At 30.8% G+C, this 23,566-nt stretch overlaps 1 protein-coding gene across 8 annotated transcripts in view; it reads right to left on the bottom strand.

The window, feature by feature from the left end:
- LOC122524367 (teneurin-m) overlaps window positions 1-23,566 on the bottom strand; it is a 735,394-nt gene that overhangs the window by 151,020 nt on the left and 560,808 nt on the right. For 7 of the 8 annotated variants that reach the window (XM_043646584.1, XM_043646587.1, XM_043646583.1 and 4 more), the window contains one exon: window positions 3,735-3,740. The exons of the other annotated variant lie outside the window; for it this stretch is intronic. In XM_043646584.1, coding sequence (XP_043502519.1) covers window positions 3,735-3,740 — 6 coding nt within the window. The remainder of the gene's footprint in view (window positions 1-3,734; window positions 3,741-23,566) is intronic. 8 annotated transcript variants of the gene reach the window in all.

Here is a 23,566-nt window from a genome sequence, read left to right on the forward strand (position 1 = left end):
ATAAAATTAACGATAAGAACATAACGTTCCGCGTCAATTACGCGTTTTACGTGCAAAGAGGGTTGGTTGGACTGTATCGCGGACACCCATTCGTTTTGATCATGATAACGTCGTTTTTATCTATCTCTCTCTCTCTCTCTCTCTCACTTTCTCTTTCTCTTTCTATCTCTCACACTCTTCGTGCCAAGTGTCTGACGATGTTCCCTGAGAGTACTAAAGCTGGCGCAGGCCAAAACGTAATTTTTATTGTCGCGGCTGTCATTCGTTGGTCTCGCGGGTCATCGTTCGTGAAACTGACAAGCCACATATCGTTGCTCGAATCTTTTTCTTTCTCTTTTGTTTATTTTCCCTCCCCCTCCCCCACACCACCCCCTACCGCCGTTATCCCACCCCCATCCCCAGGTCACTTTTGTTTTTTCACCGTACGCGTGGTTATACACCCCCACGCGCGTGTGTGTATATTTTTTTTTATTTACTTTTATTTTTATCTTTCGGTTTGTTTTTTTTTTTCGGTTTTATCTCGTCGCTGTCGTATAGCCGTTAGATCTCGTTGTTCAAACTGTCAATCGAACTCATTCGTCGATTTCATCCTCCAATCACCCCTAAAACCTCATATCCCTTACCCGAGAACCCACCACCTTTTCTATCAATAGATTTGGTTTTTCAAACGCGTACGATTATAAAAGATAACAAATAGAAACAAATCCCCCAAATCTTTGTTAGAAGTAAATATTGTATTAGATTAAATTAAATGTGATATGTTAGATTTAGAAATAAAATTTGTCGGAATATAATCGTACGTTTTATACTTAACGATCTAATACAATGATTTAGAAATCTTTGTAATGAATTACGGTTAGGCTAAAATACAGTTAGATCGAGTACAAAATTTTGTTTAGAAGTCTCGTTCATCCTCGAAACAATCCTTATCCTTCTAAAGTTAAAACATGTACCACCTTTCAACCATTAGATTCAGTTTCTCAAACGCGTATGATTTAAAAAAAAAAAAGTACAACAGATAGAAACAAAACGACGAATCACTTTGCTAAACTAAATACTGTACAATACTTCAAAAATCATTATAACGAATAACGATTAGTCTGACATCCGATAAAGTTCGATCGAATGAAAAATCTTCTTAGTAAAACAATATCCTTAACCTTCTAATTATAAACCACGTACCAATAGATTGAATTTTTCCAAATGGCGTACGATTAAAAAAAAGGAAAAAAAAAAGATAGAAAAGTAAAGAAAACCTATCGCAGATAGAAAACAAATCGACGAGTAATCTTTCGCTAAACTAAATAACGTAGAAAACTTGAAAAATCTTTTGGAACGATTTTCGGTTTTAAAACCGTACCGTCCGTTAAAGAACGAGCGTTAAAGTTCGATCGAGCGAAAAGTCTCGTTATGAGTCTCGTAAGCCCTAATGGGATCATCCCTTGGTAATCACGGCTATTACTTTGGGCGGGGTTTGCCACGGTGCACAAACGCACACTTACATAGACCTTCCTTCCTCCCCCCCCTTCCTTTCCTTCTTCCCTTCCTTCCTTCCACACGTTTCGTGCGCGCACGAGCCCTGGAGGCTGCTGCTGCTGCTGCTGCTGGTTGAGAGAAGAGAAGAAGAGAAAGACAGATAGAAGAGAGAGAGAGAAAGAGGGAGGAGGGGGGGAGGGTGGATGGGACGAGTAAATCGATAATCCGTGGCAAGTAAAGGCAAAAGGGATAGGTGCGAACGGATGGCCCAGAAGCTTTTCCATCGATAATGGGTGAGAGAAAGGGTGGATAGTCGACTTCGTTCTTCGTGCACGAACGAGAGTAGATCAAACATCGTGCTACGCTTTATCCAACGACCTATTCTTTCTTTTTCTATCTTTTACTATCTATCTATCTTTCTTTCTTCCTTCCTTTCTTTCTTTCTTTCTTTCTTTCTTTCTTGTACTTTTTTTCTATTTTCAAGCCCTTATTCGCTCTTTTACTATTTCACGATGTTCCTTTATCCACGTACTGATCCCCGTTATGAATATCGACGATGTCTAAATTTTCTCGCAGTTTTTACTTGCTGTTAATCGATCGATCGATCCATCGTTTTCTTTTTTTCCGTTGTTGTTTCTTCCACCCTCAACAAGATGCTCTTTCTTTTTTATACTTTCATCTATTATTTATTATTGCATTAGGAAAAAAATGTGTTATAGTTTAAGGTAGATAAAAATTGGAGAAGGTGGGGTTGGGTGGGAACGAACAATGTTTTCTCTTTCGGTCGGATTTTTTTGACGCGAGCGTTTTCTTTTTCTTATTTTTTTCTTTTTTTTTGAAGTTATACTTCTTTTGGCGCGTTGGGGAAAATGTAATGGGGCAGTGATTTTGTTCCGAGCGTCTGGAAAAACGACACCATGAAGTTTGTCAGTATTTATGACGCGCGGCAAAGCGATTTCAAGTATCACGGCATGAAGTTGTCTTCTCTTCTTCTTCCCCTTCTTTTCTCAAGCGGGTCACCCATCCAATTACTAATCGTACTCAGCGCTGTTTTACTTAAATGATCGAGCGAGAACTAATGCTGTAACCGCGCCATGTCTGTTGACGCGTGAAGTAATTCGATATATCTTTCTTATATTTAGTGTGGACTGATATCCATATTTTGATATTTTTTTATTCTTTCTTATGTATATATAATAATAATTATTTTTTTTTAAGTTATTTCTTTTCTTTGAAGTTTTTTTTGAAGTTATTTTTAAGATTATTGAGGTTATGTTCGTTTTGTTACGGCAAAGAAGTATAACTTCTTACGTGCGTACATAAGTACACACACCAGTTTTTTTTTTCTTTTTTATTTTATCCATTTATTATTGCATTAGAAAAAAAAGTATGAATGTTTCTTGAGAGAGGGGAAAGAAAGAGGAGGAAATACATTTATGTTGGTTCTATTATAAAATACCGCTACGGGATATTTTTTTTTTATCTATTGCTTTTACAGTTCGATCGGTTTCAAATGAAACATACTAGATCTATTTTTGTTGCAATAAATAAAAAAAAAAAAAAAAAAAATAGGGAAAATATGTTTTGTTTCGATCGTTATTTCATTTGATTTTTTCTTTCATTGTTTCTCTTATATCGATTTTTATAACTAATGATTATTACGTTGAATTCTCATTATTATGATTAGAAAAAAATAATAATAACGAAATTTTTTTTTTTAAAAGGGAATATTTTTCTTTCCTTTTTTCTTTCTTTCGTTTGTTTGTGAAAAATATTTTAGTGGATATTCTTAAAGAAAATGAGAGAGAAAGAGATAGATAGAGAAAGAGAAAGAGAGTGAGAGAGAGAATATGAGAGAAAAAGAGATAATGCTTGTGGAAAGGAAAGGTTACGATGAAGATAATGTTATTCATAGGACGAGCAAACTCCTGGCCTTAATGGTGAAGAAGAGATGAATAACTCTCCCGGGGAATTAATGAGAAATTATCGGAGAAATAATGAGAGACGAGGGTTACTACCAGCCATGGAATACTTTAAATAAGAGAGAAAGAGAAAAAAAGAAAGAGAGAGGGAGAAGGAGAGAGAGAGAGAGACTATACTAGTAGAAAACGATCAAAAGGTGTTAAATTAATAAAAAGATACTATCTACTATCTTACGAACGAAACTTCAAAATTAATCGTCCCATTAAATTTAAAATAATTCATCAAACTTACTTATCCTTAGGATGATAGATCCAAGATTGTATCAATCCACTCACCTGTAACTAAAAGAAAAAAAAGAAACATTCATTAGTATATAATTTATTATCAAATACTAAGAATTATTACAAGTATTCAACACGAATTTATTGTTATTCTAATAAAAAATATTACAAATTGATACGATCGTTATTATCATTTTTTTTTTATTTTTAGTCGAATTAACGAATCTTATTTATTAGAATTAGTAAGTAAATAAAATGATATAATATATAAATAAATAACCAATTAGAGAAAATATATTTTATCAAATAATTCGTTATATCATATATCCTACGAAATAATCAATTATATTTATTAAAACCAGTAAGTAAATAAAATGATATAATATATAATTAAATAACCAATTAGAGAAAATATATTTTATCAAATAATTCGTTAGATCGTATATCCAACGAACTAATGAATCTTATTTATCCGAAAATATTTACAAAATATTTTCTATAAAAACGAGATTTTTCATAGAAAATGATTAAGGTGAATTGATAAACGGAAGGATGCATCAAGGTTTGTCCTAAGTAAGTGGCAGGCCGCTTTAATATCGTCCTTTAATCAACGTTCGAACTATTAATTACACGAAGGATTAACGAAGCGGGAGAGAATCGTTGAAGGACGAAAGAGAAAGAGAAAGAGAGAGAGAGAGAGAGAGTAGGATATCAGGGGTGGAGGGTAAAATTCCAAGAGGTAACAACCCCTCGGACCAAAACCTGGCTCCCTTTCTCAAATCTCTCAACCTTTCTCTCGAGTATTTCTCTCTCTTTCTCTTTCTCTTTCTCTCTTGGTTACGTTGGTTCGTAGGAAGAAGAAGAAGAAGAAGAAGCGAATAAGCGAGGTAGCGCATAGCATATTGAAATATAATTAGGGGTGGTTTAATAACCGACGGTCTGTGGCTTTTGCCTTAGTCTCGACACAACATAAGCAACGACCTGTTAACTGATGCGAGGCCCAACCCTCTTGCTCCTCCAACCCCTATTCTAACTCCCCTCCATACCTCTACGATGCTCTTGTCTCACGAGCTATGAGCAACGGCTTTGCTGTGGTTGTACTACGCTTGCAACGCATCAGAACCATGAAAGAGGAGAAATTTGAACCGAGAGATGCGCCCGGTTAGAAACATGTTTCAGATAGAATAGAAGAGAAAATGAAGAGGAAGAGGGAAAACCTAGTACTACTATTACTACTACTATTATTACTACTACTACTACTACTATTATTATCTTTCTTCTTGGTACAATCGAAAATGGTTCGTTAAAAATTCCTGGTTATGTTTACGATCGTTAAATATACTGAGATATTCATATGTGAAGCTACGGTCAATTTTTCTACGTGTGTTTTTATTTTGTTTATAATAGAAATAAACAATGAAAAGAAATATAACATTATTTGGTCAGGTAATGTAATTAGGGAAATATATTGTATTATATTTTATTATTATGTATAACTTATTTGCTAATAATTATTAGCAACCGTAACTATCATATACCAGGAATTGATTAAAATGGAGAGGTTAGATTTGATTTTTGTTTCGAAAAAGTTGGGAACACGTAAAAAGAATAACATTATTTGATCACTTTAAATAATTAAGTAATTATTATAATAATTATTATATATTTTATATAGTATATTCAACGGGCTTATTATTAAATATGCAAATATAATAATCACAATTAGCAATCGTAACCATCATATACCAGAAATTAATTAAAACGGGGAATTAAGACTTGGTTTTTTATTTCTAAAAATTTAAACACTAGTAAATTTAACTTTTATTTGTCAAATTTGCGAGTATAATAATCACAATTATCAATCATAACTATCATACACCAGTAATTAATTAAAACAGTGAGATAAGATTTGATTTTTGTTTTTAAAAATTTAAACACTCGTAAATTGAACTTTTATTTGTCAAATTTTCGAGTATAATAATCACAATTATCAACCATAACTATTATACACCAAGAATTGATTAGAACATAGAATTAAGATTTGATTTTCGTTTTGACAAAATTTGAGTACTCGTAGTAAAAGGGGTAATATTTTTATATTTTTATGAGTAACTCCTATTAAAGATTTAGGAAAAAATTCTTTCTTTATTTGTTCCAGCATCTTAGGAGCAAAACCCCTTACCATAGGTCGTAACCTTCCGGCAGCGGCATGTTGAGCTAAGCAGACCGTACCAGACGGCTGCAGCTGCGCATTTGCTTCTGCGCCCTTGCGTTCCGCAAGATTCTCTGCCATGCGCCACCACCAAACGATTTCCGTTCTGACGATTAATCCTCGTAAAACGCTGCCGGTGCTGTTTCAGGCGCCGCCTTCCAAGAAGACTATAAACATGGATGCTTCTCTTTTAAATCTTGGAGACAACTAAACGTTGTCTTATATCTTTCTTTCCTTTCTTTTTTTATTCTTTTTTCTTCTTCTTTTTTCTTTTTTTTTTGTTTTCTTTTTTTTTTTTCTACACCGATTTCTACATTTTTCTCTCAAGGACTTTTTATTCCTGCTAGATCTAATAATAATTTATTATGTTGAGAAAAATCTTCTGATTTGTTTTAATGTAGAAGATAATATCTATTGAACGATTAGATTTACGTTACGAATTTAGGATGAAATTAAAATAATCGATTATTTTCCTAAATTTTTGATATGAATCATGTTAATGTAACATAATCTATTTGATTGTCTGGAAAAGTTCTGATTTAATGATTTTTAATATAAACTGTACTGTCATATTTAAATAATTCTTTTGAATAAAATTAATTACAAATTCTTTAAAAATAATAAAATATTTTTTAATTCGAATATAAATCTATTGAATTGTCTGGAAAAGTTCTGATTTAATGATTTTTAATACAAACTGTACTGTCATATTTAAATATTATTTTTATGTATAAAATTAATTACAAATTCTTTTCAAATAATGAAATATTTTTGAATTCCTAATAAATGAATGAGCAATAGTTTAGAAATGTTGTAAATAAAAATAATATAATGTGTGCAATTAATGAGAAATAATAGTTGATTTATAGTAGATGTTTTAGACGAGGACATACGAGGTAATACCTGGTCACCGTATGAGAAAGTTTATCTCATACGTATTTAACGATGTTTGATAATACTTGTGATAACCAATGCTTTCAGTGATCGCCTACGTTTAATTAACAGAGTAGACACCGGGGAATAAGTAACAACATGGAAATACTATGGCGCGTTTACGACCCTAACGTCAAAAGCACAGATAGCTGGGGGGAAAGGAAGAAGAGAGAGAGAGAGAGAGAGAGAGATAGAAATAGAGATAGACGGATGAATGGATAGATAGATAGATAGATAGATAAATAGATAGATAGATAGATAGATAGATAGATAGATGGACTGATAGAGATGGTACGAGAATATAGTTTGCGATTGCTATTCATGGAACGTCATTCTCCTCGAAGGCACATACCAGCAATGCATTGCTCATTGCAGATAATATTATAAATATATACAATGTGTTCCAGTATTAAACAGTTAACTGTGATTGACTAGTATACACGTTACAGAAAAATAAAAATATAATGTTTGTTACGAGTATACTCATTGTGTTGTAAAAGTAATAACATTTTGTTATTTAAATTGCAATTTTAATTATAACTGAAGTGTGTTCGTAAGATGTTTTTTAATATTTAAAGAATCACGAATAAATAAAACGAATAAAGTATACAAATGATTATTATGAAAATGTTGTATATAGTACGAACATTGTTGAAGATACTTGGTTAATTATATTTAACGGTATACGGATTATCCGGAATGATTTTATAGATTATGTACTAAGCACATCATCGTAAAGTAATCCCATACAAAGATGATTATATTGTTATAATAATATTGTATTTGGAGAAATAATGAAGATATTGGTTTTCGAGTTGCGAAGTATCATTCAGATTCAATTTTATATGAACTTATTTGATAAATATATAATCGATTTATATTTCTAATATACTCAATACTTATCGATTATGTTATTAGAAAAATAAATGCATAATAAATAATGAAAAAATATCAATAAAGAATAGATTTATAAATAAATCTGAACTTTCCAGGCAATACAATATATAAAAAATATATATGAACTTTTATATTAATATTTAATATATTAATTTGTGAAATCCATTAATTTGTGAAATAATTAGCTGTAAAATAATTATATTACTCTGTTAAAATATGAAAAAAAGAAAAAAGAAATTACATACTTCAATTAAATAATATACGAATTTATATATTAGAGACGAAATGTATATAAAATAAATATAAAAAAAATAAAATATCTTTTCGAAACGATATCGATCAAAGGATAAAATCGTACATTGACAACTGAACATTATATTTCCATTCCTCGATATTATTATAAATTTATTAGCGATATTATGTACATACCATATAGGTGAATCGAGAAAGTGCAATAAAGTGCAAGAAAGATTTAATCTTGCATATCGAACATTTATATATGTAAACATGTACAATATACCAACTTCATATATACACACGTAAATGCATACGTAATTCACATGCATATATATATATATGTGAATATCTATGTATGCGCGCGAAATAAATTTGATACTTTGTTAACGAGTATGAAAACAATCATAGAGTACACTGGAAGGACACCAAACAACTTTTTTAACGAACACGAAGGTCAATTGTTTACAAGTTCGACGATAAAATACTTAATAGAATAAAACTGACAACTTTAGAATATATACACCAATTTAGAAGTGAAAGTGGTATGTATATACGTATAAATACAAAATGAAATTAATGGAGAGACCGTTCTTTCGATTAACCTAATCTCTACTAACCTTTTTATTTCCCATAAACATTCTTCTTAACAGTTTCTGACCAAACGATTTCAATTGTGTTCGACGTATTCCTGTTTTAAGTATTACACATTTTTCTATTTAATATATCTTCTCACTCACACATATACACGTTTACACATATCACATTATCACTATTCACTAGTACACACCCACATACACATACACTCGTTGTTCCATATATGCATATCATTTGCATAGCAACAAAATACGCACGCGTATACGCGAAATTTTATACTCTTGTAATATCGTGCGTTCGTTCCGTAGCTCGATAGAACGAAGACTAAATACAAAAACAATTATACAATACCGAGCAATCTTTTCAAAGTGTACGCGAAAGTCAATGTGTTTACTAGTTCAACGATAAGATTCATAATAGAATAAAAATGACAACATTGGAATATAAACACCGGTAGAAGAGTGAGAGAAGTATGTATGCATAAACAAAATATTAAATTGTTTTTTTGACTTTCTTAACCTCTACTCATCCCTTCCTTTCTCAGTCGCCATTGTTACAAGTTTCCAACTAGACGTGTCAAACGTGTCTCCGTTACAGGTATTATATATTTTTCTATATCTAATTAATATCGTTTTTTATATTAAATATACTGTTTTATATTCTTTTTTTTAATAATTTTATAAATAATAATTTGTTAATAATTAATCATGTTAGACGTATTTCATCTTATATACGATGGTCATATATAAACGTATACACATACATATATAACTTTTCAACAATACACATACTAGCTCACATATGCAAATTATTTGCATAACAATAAAACACGTACACGTATACGCGAAATAACTTTGATACTTTTCTAATATCGTTTTTATTTCCCTCGGTGTTCGATAACGTTATACACTGGACGGAAATTTCATTTGCAGATTAAATCCAATGTATAATAATATTCTTTTGATATACTTTCTTAAAAACGTTTAGTTCATTTGAATAAAACCTAGGGTTCAAATATATAACATAGTTTTAAAGTTATAACATTTAATATTGGGTTAAAATATAATATGTATTATATTATGGGATTAATATATAATAGTTTTAGTAAGGAGACCTGTTGTATACTGAAGTATAAAGTATAATGGTGACCTATATATATATATGTATATGAATAATATATATTTAATTGGAAGAAATAGGAATAGAAAGCCGAGGATGATGATGATGATGATGGTGGTGGTGGTTCGTGCGAAGCAAATTCGTTTTCGAGTACCTACAACGAATAAGGTCGATCTTTAAAACGAGATATCGAGAGTAAGCTCGTGGCAAGGAGCTTATCGTTCGCTGCTTTGCACGACAGACTTGAAAGATAAAGTGCATCACTGCCGGCAGGTAGTAGAGATCGATCTATAAATATATTTCTCTCTCTCTCTCTCGCTTTTTCTTTCGTTCAGTACATAGATTTATGTATAATATATATATAGGGTGTTCAACAAGATTGGTACCCCCAATTTATACTACATATTACTGAATTTAAACAGATGATAAATGTTCATATAAACTTATGATATCGAGCAAAATAATTGATTTAAATGAAATATATTCAAAATATGCATCATATTCTATATTATTTCTAATAAAGTTGGAATATTTGAGAGAATTTATTAATCATTAACTCAACGTATGGAATCGTGTATTATTAATATACAACGGAGACAATTTTTCTAATTCTTCTTACAACTATTACAATAAATCATAAATATCTTTGAGAAAATATATATATATTTTGAATAAAACACTTTCGTATCTTTCGATCGTAACTTTATATGAACGTTTTTTTTTTCTTCTTTTTTAATTTGACTTCAGTAATCCATATATATATATTTGGTGTGGAATCTCTTTGGACACCCGGTATATATATATAGATATTTTACAAGCAATTAGCGTCACCATCTTTTTCCAAGAGGAGGGCACGCGCGTGCATCTAACTTTGACAAGTTCTGTCACTCCTAGCATACCCTTTCCTCGCGTACCCTTCAATCTCCTGCTTGTCTGCAATTCGGATGCGAGTAATTACGCGTCACTCATGGCTCTTAATACGATCGGTACGAGCGTGGCTAGGTACTATACCAATGCTAGAACTTTCCTAACCCGAGAGGATATAGAAGAAAGAGAGAAAGAAAGAGAGGGAAAGAGGAAAAGAGGAAGAGAGTTATTTTGTCCGCACGAAAGTCCACGATACTGACCTACTTTCCCCATTAGCAAACAATAAGACTTATTTGGATGTGTTTCCTTTTCTTTACAAATGTCACGATTTCCGGTTACCTTTGGTATCGTTTCCTTTATGTATTATTCTTTTTCTTTTTTTCAGATAATTTTACATTCATTTTTATATATTTTGGTTTGTGGACAAAGTTGATTCGTATTTTGATGAGGAATCAAACATTAAGAACGGAATACCGGTATTCAATCATTCCGAATAGGTTGGATAACAAAAATATGAAGAAAAAAGAAATGTTTTTATCTTGGATTAAATGTTTATTTATAAATAATCACGAATATAGGATAGCTCGATAAACAAATAAGTCGTTCGTTCGAAATGTTAAGAAAATTCATGAAGTAACGGTGTAAGTATGATTTATTATAGTTATAAATCGATACAAAATTATGATTAATATAAATAGTGTTTATGAGAGATAAAAGAAAAGAATTTAAATAATTGTAAATATTAAAAACTTAATTATCAAAAAAATTAAGTAACTATTTCAATCGTAAAATTTTAAAACAATTCCTAAAAATAGAATAAATCGTATTGGTCTTCGTCAACGGCTAATGTAAAACTAAAAAAAAAAAAAAAAAAAAAAAATCAACCCTATCTACTACGAAAAAAGACATTTAAATAATCATTAACAAAATCTAATTTATTTAAAACGATAAAGTGATCCCGATCGATAGTCCGACGAATAAAATCTAATAAATATTTATATGATCGATTAATAATGTAGATAAGTGGAAACTAAAGTACGGTTCACTTGATTACCCGTTACTTGATAAAATAAATAATCAGGATAAAAAGAGAAAAAGAGATGGAGAGAAAGAAAAAGAGAAAGAGAGAGAGAGAATAAAAAAAAATGACAGAGAAATAGAAAAAGGGAAGAACGAGTGAGAGAATGCTTGATCGTATTGCGAATGAATAAAATGATACTTTTATTCTGGTGCTTAATTAAATAGTACGTATCGTTGAAATGGTAATAATTTGTAATTTCCTCTCTCTCTCTCTCTTTCTTTTTCTCTCTTTGTCTCTCCGTTTCTCTTTCTCTTTTTCTATTACGCATATAACCTGTCTCGAGTTTCACGATATCTTGTATTATATAATATACAGATGCATGTATAGTCATACGTATGAATATAGAGTATAATTCTATTTCTTTTCTATTTGAATCAACTTTTTCTATTTCTCTTCTATCTATCTATCTATCTATCTATTTATCTATCTATCTATCTATCTATCTATCCAACGTTCCAATACTACCGACCTGAATACAGTTTATTACACTTCTAGTCTACGTAGGGTCATCAATCGTCGATTAATCAACCGGAAATGGTCGATTTAATGCGTTTACGTTTATGATCATTGATACGTGTATATCGTACGTATTCCTACCCTTTTCACTCTTTCCATCTCCCTTTCTGTATTTATATATGTATGTATGTGTGTGTGTGTGTTGATATTAGTATTAATTAATGTAACAAGGGTGTTAATATTACACGTTCATTTGGAAGTGATGTTCATCGGAATTACAACCCTTTTTCTATACAATCGATTTCGATAATGACCAATACACCGATCAATTCGTATATTGAATTTTTATTATTATTATTTATTTACTTACTTATTTATTTATTTATTTATTTATTTATTTTTATTACCATTATTTCCTATTTATTTTTAACACTCGAATAAAGGTGATGTTAAAATTATTTTACTTCTTTTTTGAGAAAGTAAGAGACAAAATATATTTTTTTTTAACTCCATACATCTTTACAATTTGTCCGTAGACGTTTGGTAAATTGTTATATAAGTGAAAAAAGATAACACGTGGACGGTTTCTCTTATGAGAAAACTATTGTCGTTTATTTCATTTAGTTATAGTTTTTACTAGGTCTCCTGGGTGGATTCTTTTGGGCTTTCTAGGGATATATTGGTTGTAGTTATCATTGGCTAGCGAGTTTATGTGCGTATCAATTCTTCTTCTGTATCTGCAGGTTGACTTGGTTATTTCTTCTTCTATCGTGGAAATATTTAAGTCCTTTCTTATCTCTTCATTACTGACGTACCATGGAACATCCACGATTGTGCGTTGGGTTATGAATTGTTGAGCCTCAAGCTTGACAATGTGGCTTTTCGCTGCTATACCCCATAGCGGTAATCCATATGTCCAGATTGGTTTTATTATTGTTTTCTAAATTATTAGTTTATTTTCTATGCTTAATTGGGATTGTTTTCCAATTACCAAAGCCACGACCGGGCACGAGTGTGTATGACTCGCCGATTAAGCTTACTAGTCCGCCTGAATTTTTTGATCTAAAGAGAGAGTCATCAGTATCTTGAGTGAAATCATCAGTATCACTTGAGTGACTGGTGTCACTTGATGTCCACGGTTCTTCTTGTATATCATCTGTAAAATCGTTAATTACAATCCAATTCTTGCTTCTATTGCCCAGCGTTGGTAATTTTGTATGTCGGATAGGTTTGTTCTGGTATGTTATTATTATAGGTGAATGGTCTGAGCTGAGATCAGGTAATGATTTGGTTTTAAAGTGATTTCGGTTTAGGCCTTTCATAACGCCGAAGTCTAGTAAGTCGGGACAACCTCCTGAGGGCCAGAATGTTGGTTTACCTGTCGTGAGGATGTCTAGGTTTGCATCTTTTATGTATGAGTATAAAATTCTACCTCGTGTTGAAGTCATATTTGATCCCCAATTTGGATGCTTGGCGTTAAAGTCGCCAGCTACTATAAATTTATTTAACTAGTCTCTTGAAAAAGTTGTTCCATTGGTTGATTGTAACTTTGGAATTTGGCGGTGCATAAATAGCCGAGAGATTAAATGAATTACCCGGAGTTTTGAAGGTAATTGTGGTGGCATGAAGGTAATCGTGGTATTTTTTACTGTATAGACACGTCCGTATTTACTGACGATTGAACGAAGAATGACAAAGTATTGGACAGAAATGTTGGAAGAATAGAAATATATAACAATTATTCTGGTTTTTTCAGGTTAGTTAGATGATGTCATTTCTCAATGTCATTGCCATGACGCATTCTTTTACTCATATAATCTTTTAGATAAGATATAAAATGTATATAATCTTTTCTCTGTTCTCTCTGTACTATTTCCTCTTTCTCATTTTTTATTAGAACCGATGAGTGGTGCTTCCGATAAGCAGGAATCCCCCTCCCCCGTCCTCAGCCATCTCGTAGCCTGGGTTCATAGCGGCATTCATTTGCACGTTAATTAAAAATAAATTTTCAACCGCGCTTGTAGTACCTAAAAAGAGAATATTTCGTAGAGCCTCGTACCGGTGAAGTGCATGCCGCATTTCTGCGGTTTTGCTTCACATTTAAAGTCCGTTTCTACAAACGAGCTCTTTCTGAATGAGAAACGGTCAGTAAGAGAAAGAGAAAGAGAAAGAGAGAGATAGATAGAGAGATAGAAAAAGATATAAATGAGAGAGAGTATGTGTACGTGTGTGAGAGAAAGAGAGAGAAAGAGTAACAGGCAGAGGAAAAAAAATTATAAAACTGATAAGGAAAATCATTGAATCATATCATAGAAATAGAATAATGAATTATGAATCATATATGATATTATATAGTTATCACTAACGATTTCTACGAAATAACGATGATAATTCATTAATTTAATAAAATAATAAAAGATAATTAATTGAATTAAAAATAAATGTCGCAATCTATATTATAGTGAATTTCTAATAACAACGAGATTAATATTATAAAAATGTCGTTAATTATTATCCGAAGTCTTTATCAACATCCGTAGATATTTCCTGTTATTCTAGGCTCTGTGTTCTGAATATTTCTTGGAATAATATTTACATATTATATACTAATCGTTTCGTGAAATAAATTAGTTATTAGACGTTTTAATTCAATGCACGTGAATTTTATATTAATGTTTTATTATATTATTATTATACGTGAATTTTATATTAATATTTTTTATATTAATCGAATAAAAATCATTCTAAATTGTATATTACAACAAATTCGAACATTATTCTATTTTTATGATCATTAATAATTTCTAGATACTATAATAAAAAATAAAAAAAAAAAAAAGAGTATTAAAAAAGTATGCAACTTTTTTTTTCTATTTTATTTCTTACAGCTTATTGTACTGGTAGGATCTCCAATGAATTAATTAAATAACACAAAAATAATTATAAATAATTCTTGAGTTTACAAATCAATAAATTTGAACTTTATGTGATCACTTCTATTTTTATGATTATTAACAATTTCTAGATATTAGAATACAAAAAAAAAAGTCTGCAAGTTCTTTTCTCTTTCTTTTTTTATTTCTAACTTACTATACTCGTAGTGTTTCCAATAAATAGGAGCCTCTAGAGCTTTGCATTATTAGTAGACGCAAAAGAGTAATCCATGCGAAAGACAGTACGACGAACTTTACAAACACAGTCAATGATCCTACCAACATTGTCGTCGTCGTCGTCATAGTTATAGTTTTTTTATTTCGTAGTCGATACTGAAAATAAACCTGGATAAACTTTTTCTTTTTTCGAAGCGTAAAGTCTCTCGTTTTTCAAGGACATAACACTTTTTCTCAGCTTTCAAACGAACCCTATGCTATTATATACGTTCAAGTAGAGAAAGAAAGAGATAAAATGTAAAAGACAGTTTAACAAACACACACACACACACACATACACACACATACACACATATCTACTTAATTTAAATTCACGTTTTCGCGTACCACGATTCTGTTCCAAGTTGAACCTTCTTGCGTGACATTTTTCTTTTTTCGTTCTTTTCTTTTTTTTACATTTTATATGAACCCAGTCAGACGATATAAAATGAATTATTTATGCACGAATAATAACGCGAATTTTGTTTCTTTTCTTTCTTCATGTTTGTTAAGAACGATCTTTGCGTGTTTAATAAAAAGATTAGACGATAAAATGAATAATTAATATGTCACTTTGTTTAATTTTTTGTTGTTTTAATACAAATTTATACTTACAAGCATGTTTGTGATTTATACTAATTTATTTAGCAATTATTTTTTATTCCTTCTGATTTCTTTCGATTGTCATAATGATTTGGTAACATTTCGTATCAGTAATTTTGTGCAGTTTTAATTATCATTAACTACAGCTATACCATTTTTCCTCCTATTTCAAACATACCCGTTAATCATTCTAAACGGAAACTTAATCGCGAGTATGCGATGCGCCGGAAATGTTGATTTCCGTTTGGAATTCACATGTCTCTGTCTTTGGGCTTTTGAAAGGGATACCATCCCGTAGATTTCTATTACGCGTTTGAAAGGGACGTTTACGAAAGAGAAACAAAATACATAAACGGATCGAATTAACACGAGGGAACAATACAAAATCGAAAATTAAAATATTATTTTAAATAGTTTAAGATAATCGTACGTTGTTATTTTATAAATTGTGTCACATTAAGAATCATGATCGATTAGGTATGTTATCATGTTACGATCAATCCCCATTACGGTAAACTTATAAACAGTTTATGCATATTTGACTAGACTTTTTAATTATTTAAAAAAATAATAATTAATTACTAGAGATAATAATTTGAAAATAAATCAATTTGTTAATAACTATTATTATAATATACATATTAAAAGAATATTTTTATTGTATCTAGACTCAAATAAATATAAAATGTTTTTTCTCCTAAATAAAAAATTTTGAAGTAAGAACCTATAAAGATTTGTACACGTATACAAACATATATACATATGTGTGTATGTGTGTAAATATATTTGTATGAATTTTAAAATTTATCGATGGAAAAAATAAAAAAACTGGTGTGTGTACTTATGTACGCACGTAAGAAGTTATACTTCTTTGCTGTACCAAAACGAACATAACCTCAATAACCTTAAAAATAACTTCAAAAAAAAACTTCAAAGAAAAAAAATAACTTAAAAAAAAAACTGGTGTGTGTACTTATGTACACACGTAAGAAGTTATACTTCTTTGCCGTACCAAAACGAATATAACCTCAATAACCTCAAAAATAACTTCAAAAAAAAACTTCAAAGAAAAAATATAACTTAAATATAATATAATATATATATAATTAAATATAATATATATATATATAAGAAAGAATAAAAAAAAGAAAAAGAAAATATCAAAATATAGATATCAGTCCACACTAAATATAAGAAAGATATATCGAATTACTTCACGCGTCAACAGCAATGGCGCGGTTACAGCATTAGTTCTCGCTTCGATCATTTAAGTAAAGCAGCGCTGCGTACGATTAGTATTTGGATGGGTGACCCGCTTGAGAAAAAAAGGGGAAGAAGAAAAGAAGACAACTTCATGCCGTATATTTGAAATCGCTTTGCCGCGCGTCATAAATACCGACAAACTTCATGGTGTCGTTTTTCCAGACGCTCGGAACAAAATCACTCCCCATTACATTTTCCTCAACGCTTCAAAAGAAGTATAACTTCAAAAATTAATGCATGTATATATTTATGCGTGTATGTAGGAGATGTAAGTTCCATCTGGAACAGAAGGTTAATTATCAGAGCTATTATTATTATTATTATTATTATTATTTATAGTTGCAGGTGGTGCGGTAAGTGTGGTAATGTAGTAAAAACGTTTAGTTGCAGTCTAACGCGTTGCAAATACGAACGTGAGTTTTAGTCGCGTGCCTTCGTTTCTGTTTCCTCTTGGACGTTTCATTACGGTAAAACCCTTCTATCCCTTTCTTCCTGTTCTATTATCTCTCTCTCTCTCCCTCTTATTCTATTTCCCCTTTTAACTTCTATCCTTATCTTTCAAACATAAGATCTTACGATATTTCATTGTCTTCTAATCTTAATTGAAGTAAAAGGGGATACTTTGGTTTACAACGAGACATAATTACGTTCGTTTATTTTCTTATAATAAAAGAAAATAAAAATATATAAAAACATACAAAATGGTGGATGGACGAACAATAATTGTTTCTATTTGTTAGAATAATTGAGTGGATAAAATGTAAAAGGGATATTAGTAGGATTTTAATACCTTCATGAAAAATTACTTCGAAGTTTATTTCGATTGTTATAAATAATAAGTAATTTTTGGAATATAATTTAAGTACATGGATATTAGTACTTTTACGTTAGGGTGTTTCGAATCGAATTATATTTAAGATCGGGTAGATGTTTTGTTCAATCGAAAAGCTGACGTTACTTTTAAAATCAATAATATTTGTCAAGAAAATATTGTGAAATGTAATCAATTTCTTGATAGAATTATAACATACATTTTAAAAATACAATTATTAGAGATTTGCGATCTAATACATTAGTTATTTATTTCTAACAATAAGATAAATAAATACAAAAATTTAAACTTATCTAAGCAATCCTATCACAAAGAGTTGCAGTAAATATATTTGAATTTTATTATAATGATATTATCTTTTTAAATATTAATTTATATTCATTTTCTACTTCGAAGAAACATATTTAATTTATAATCCTATGATTTTAAAAAAAAAGACGAAAGTTTCTTATCAAACGATAGCACGTTACGAAAAATTCAGTTGTACCAATTAATCAAATAAAAAGTTTAACGTGTATAATTTCCAATTATATTATACATTAATCTCAAATTAGAAGGGGGAGAGGAAAGAGTAATAATTTTTCTCGTACCATTTTCCTTTTTAAACCGTTCAATAATAATAATCTCTCGTTAAAAATCGTTGAGATATATTTTTTTTTTTTTCAATAATACAAACATACGTCCTATATGCTTTGGTCATAATTCTCGAGAGTCATAACTAACGAGTCGACGAGATAAAAAGATAAAAAAAAGAGAGAGAGAGAGAGAGAGAGATAGAATGATAAGAGGGCCGAAAGAGGGTCGTACTTTTCAACGATTTTTCTTTGAACGTGAGTTGAGTTCACATAAGGATCCTTCGAATACGGGGATGGTTTCTCGTTGACGTTGAAAATGGTTGCCCTTTAGGAAAAAGGGGGAAACGAAGATAGAAATATAGAAGGATGGATAGATGGAAAGAAATGGAAAACGAAGAAGAAGAAGAAGAAGAAGAAGAAGAAGAAGTAGAGAAAAGGAAAAGGTTAGGAAATGAAGGAATGAGATGAAAGAATATGGAAACCAAAAGAGAAAGGAAAATGACGAGCTTTTATTGGCCTGGCTCTCCATAATTGAACCGACATAAGTACTCTTTTTATATCATCACTGTGAAATGATGGAAGAGGATTACGTCAATCCCTAGGGAGAGAGAAAGAGAAGAAAAGAGAGAGAGAGAGAGAGAGAGAGAGAAAAGGAAGATGAAATGGGAAGAGGAAATGAAAAAAAAAAAAAAAAAAGAAGTAGAAGAAGAAGGAGACACGAAGGTTCAAGTCTCAGCTAGTCGAAGTAGTCTCGAGACAAGCTGCGCCGAGTCAGCAGGACCCTTCTTCGTCCTTTCCCTCCTTTCTTTCCTTTTTCTCATCCGTTTATCTCTTTTTCTCTTATCTCTCGTCAATATCATCGCAGTTTCGTTTCTTTCGAAATCGTAGTTGGTATTTTTTTGTCTGTTTTTTATTTTTTCTTTTTTTCGAATTTTTAATAATATACATTATATTTTTATCAATATAATTTGTTTATGCGTCGTGATCAATTTTTAATAATAATCTCGATAAGATGAAGAATTTTTTTGAGATATTTGTTTGTCAAATTGATTAAATTTTATGAGACTTAAAAAAGTACTGAAAATTTTGTTAAAAGAAAATAAATGATTGTATTATTTTTATTATTGAATTTTATTGTAAGAATTGTTCTTAATTGAAATAGTTGTAAGAATAATTATTAAAGAAATTAATTTGTGAAATATTACACAAATAATCTATCTAATTCTTAATAATCGATTATATATATATATTTTACATACGTGTATGTATATTTTAATAGCATGATTAATTCATTAATCATACCTAATAGAACAAAATCATCATATTATAATGAATCAAGTGTCAAATCTATTATTTTAAATGGTAGACATTTTTTTCTATCCTACATCCCATCGAATTATGGAGACGAGAGTTTGACAAGACAATCAATAAATAAACAACAAATAAAAACATACAATTTCAAATTATATATTATTGAATATATATTTATCTTTTTTACAATACGATTAATATAAATCGTATTTTATAAAAGAAATGATTAAAACAATGAATAATTATCATCTCGCATTGAATGCAACGTACCCCATCATTGTTTAGATAATTATCACTTTTATATAATATATATATCGAATAAATAATAATTTGAAAAATGTGAATACGTAATAGGAGGAGAAGGAGGAGGAGGAGGAGGAACAAACAAGCTCATATAATTTCATGCAAATGAATTACGAATGAATAAAGAAACGTTGATTCATTTGACATAAAAGCGACAATGTACGACGAGGAAAAACGAGAAGGATGAATAAAAATGAAACGAGAATGGTTATATATACACATATATATATACACATAGGACATACATGCACGTACACACACACACACACACACACACACATATATATATATATATATCAGAGATAGAATATATCCGTTGCAGAAAAATCGATATAAATGGAACGAAGAATAGGAAAGAGAAAGAAAGAAAGAAAATAGAGAGAGAGAGAGAGAGAGAGAGAGAGAGAGAGAGACGGAAAAGGGGTAAATATTTTTCGCGTTATCGTGTCCCGATATGAAAAATCGTATTAATCGCGGTGAAAATCCCCGTGGCAAAAATTCAACGAGGCGTATCGTCGAGTGTCTCGAATGTGTGTAATTGCGTTTCGATCGTCGACCAGAAACCAGAAAGAGAGAGAGAGAGAGAGGGAGGGATGGGGAGAGGAGGGGGATAAAAAAGAAATAACAAAAAAAGGAAAAAAAAAGTGCACGTTCGTCCAGTAGCGTAGGAGATTCGAGAATGGTAGCGAGCTCGAGAAACATAATGAGGAACGAAATATGAAGAAGAATAAAAAAGCAAATAAATAAATTGAAAAAGCAAAAAAAAAAAATATATATATACACCAAAGAGGGATGATAAAAGAAAAAATAGAAAAGGAAAGGAACGAGCGCTAGGGAGTTGGGAAGACGGTTTAAAAGTCGCGTCAAGGAAGGCGTTGAGCTGTATTAATATTTTGTTTGAAGACCAGAAAGAGAGAAAGAAATAGAACAAAAAAAAATAATTACAGTTAAAGAGAGAGAGAGATAGGAGAGGAGTTGAGGAGGGAGAAAGGTTGGCAACGAGGAAAGGTTCTGTTGATATTTCTTACCGGAAATTAAAACTCTTTTTGCTCTGATTCCCAACTCATTTCTCTTTTTTTTTTTTCTCGGTTTTTTTGTTTCTTTTCTCTCTTTCTCTCTCTCTCTCACTCACTCACTCATTCACTCTGCCTATTTCTGAGATGAGGACAATATAATACTAGTAGGAGGTTTAAAGCTCTCGTCATTAAGAGACCTCCCTCTTGACTTTCTTCGATCGGAAGTGAGCCTAATTGTAACCTTTTGCTAAAGAAGAGGAAAATGAAGAAGAGGAAGAGGAGGAAGAAGAAGAAGAAGAAGGAGAAGAAAAGGAAAAAAAATCGAATGCAGCTACCGTGTCATTCAGCTTTGTAATCATCGTAACCTTCCGACAATTCGTAAGAAAAACAATCGTCCAACAACGATTTCCTTCTCTCGTCTCGTCTCGCGAAGTTAAATCTTAATCAACGGGTGAGTTCTCTTTTTCAATTAGACAGGTCGGCCGACTTTGAAGTAGATTTACATTATTACTTCCCGTTTCTCTCTCTTCGACATTTCTTTTATATTATTTTACTTCGACATTATTACTGTGATGTTTAATTTTTTGTTTTTTTTTTTTCTTCATCACCATTCTCATTCGGGGGAAAATAATTTTAATTTTACCGTTGATTGTTTTATTCGATCGCGAATGATTAAATTAATTGTGATTTTTATAGAAGATATTCGTTGCAAAAAGAAATAGAAAGAAAATATTGTAGGCTTTAAACTTAATCGTAAAGCATTTTAAAATGAACCCCCCAGCTAACGAACAACTGACAAAGAGAAGAAAATAAGATCAACGAAGAAGTTAAGAATGGTTGGATGAAAATGTTAGAGTTAGAGTGGAAAAGGAAAGACAGAAACAGAAACAAAGATATATATATATACTACTTACATATACCATCACATATATATCACTTACATATGCCATCATATATGTATTATTTACATATATACATTTACTTATATATATATATATATATATATATAGGAAGGAACACAGTCATTCGTACGCATACACAAAATGTTGAACAATGCCGAGTCAATATCACCTCGTTTCTTAGCCTTCATTTATGTATTTTATATTCATTGCATTTTTGTGTACACATACATTACATACATACACACATGGCTACTATTATGACAAATATTATTATTATATCTGTGTAGAATGTCTATGAAGCATGTACTACCTACGAAACTTGATGTTTCTCGCAAATTCATTTCTACATGTGCGCTTGCACTTAATAATTCAATTTTCTGTTTCTGTTTTTTTTTTTTCGAAAAATTCTCAGAAATTAAAATGATTCCTAATTGTTTTTATTTCCTCGCCATTATTTTCTAGTTTTTATATTAATTTACGTTAAACGTCATATTAATGGAAACGTCATGGATTATTCGCATGACTGATATTCTCAATTTTGTAGAGTTTATTTCGTTTTCTATAACACTATTTAAGTTTGTAATAGTGTATATGTTTATATATATAAATATTTGTTTTTTATGGAATTATATTAATCTAATTTGCACTCTTGTGTCGTGTCAGATTCAACATAAGTATTTATCTTAAAAGATATCATATGCTTGATAATATTACAAAATATATATACAACAATAGTTTAAATAAAACATAGAAAATTTCAATAGAATTTGTTTCATTCCTCAACGTATTTATAAAATTGTTTCATTTTTGTTAAGGTCAAAACAAATTACTAATAAAACATTTGTAAACCGTTGGAAACTGTCTGGATAATAAAATTGAAATATAATTCGCAGTGCAAAGGGTTAAACAGTATATACATATATATATTTGTATAAATCCTATATATTAAAATAGCAAAATCATGTGGTATTCGACTAAACGTTTCGTTGAATACGTTAGAGTAACAATCCGAATAAAAGGAAGAAAAAATTGACAGAGAGAGTGAGAGAATGAGAAAGAGAGGAGGAAAATGGTTAAGGTACAAAGATCGCCCACGAGAGGAGAGTAGAAGCCGATTATATCCGACATTTCTTGCAATAACCGCAGATCGATACCTCCTGCGGCTATAAAAGAAGAGAAAGGAAGAAAACCATTGGTATCGCGATGCGTGGGTGAAGAAACGTTTTAAAGAAAGAGAGAAAGAGAAAGAGAGAGAAAGAGAGAACACGAAGTTCGCCTCTTGACCCTCTCCCATGACCACCATGTGGGCGTCATTACGATCATCGTCATTTTATATTTGCGATTTCAAAGCAGCTTTATTGCTTCAACTCGTTCGTTTCTCTCTCTCTCTCTCTCTCTCTATTTCTATTTTTCTCTCTTTCTCTTCCTCTTCTTCTCTCTTCCTCACTCTTATGGTGATCGTCTTCAAAGAATGTTTCACATACAACGAGTCACTTAACTTGCTTTCTCTCGTTTGATCTATTGTTCATAAAAATT

This window comes from Polistes fuscatus, unplaced genomic scaffold (genome assembly GCF_010416935.1).
Source record: "Polistes fuscatus isolate 324 unplaced genomic scaffold, CU_Pfus_HIC Scaffold7, whole genome shotgun sequence".
Taxonomy (NCBI): domain Eukaryota; kingdom Metazoa; phylum Arthropoda; class Insecta; order Hymenoptera; family Vespidae; genus Polistes; species Polistes fuscatus.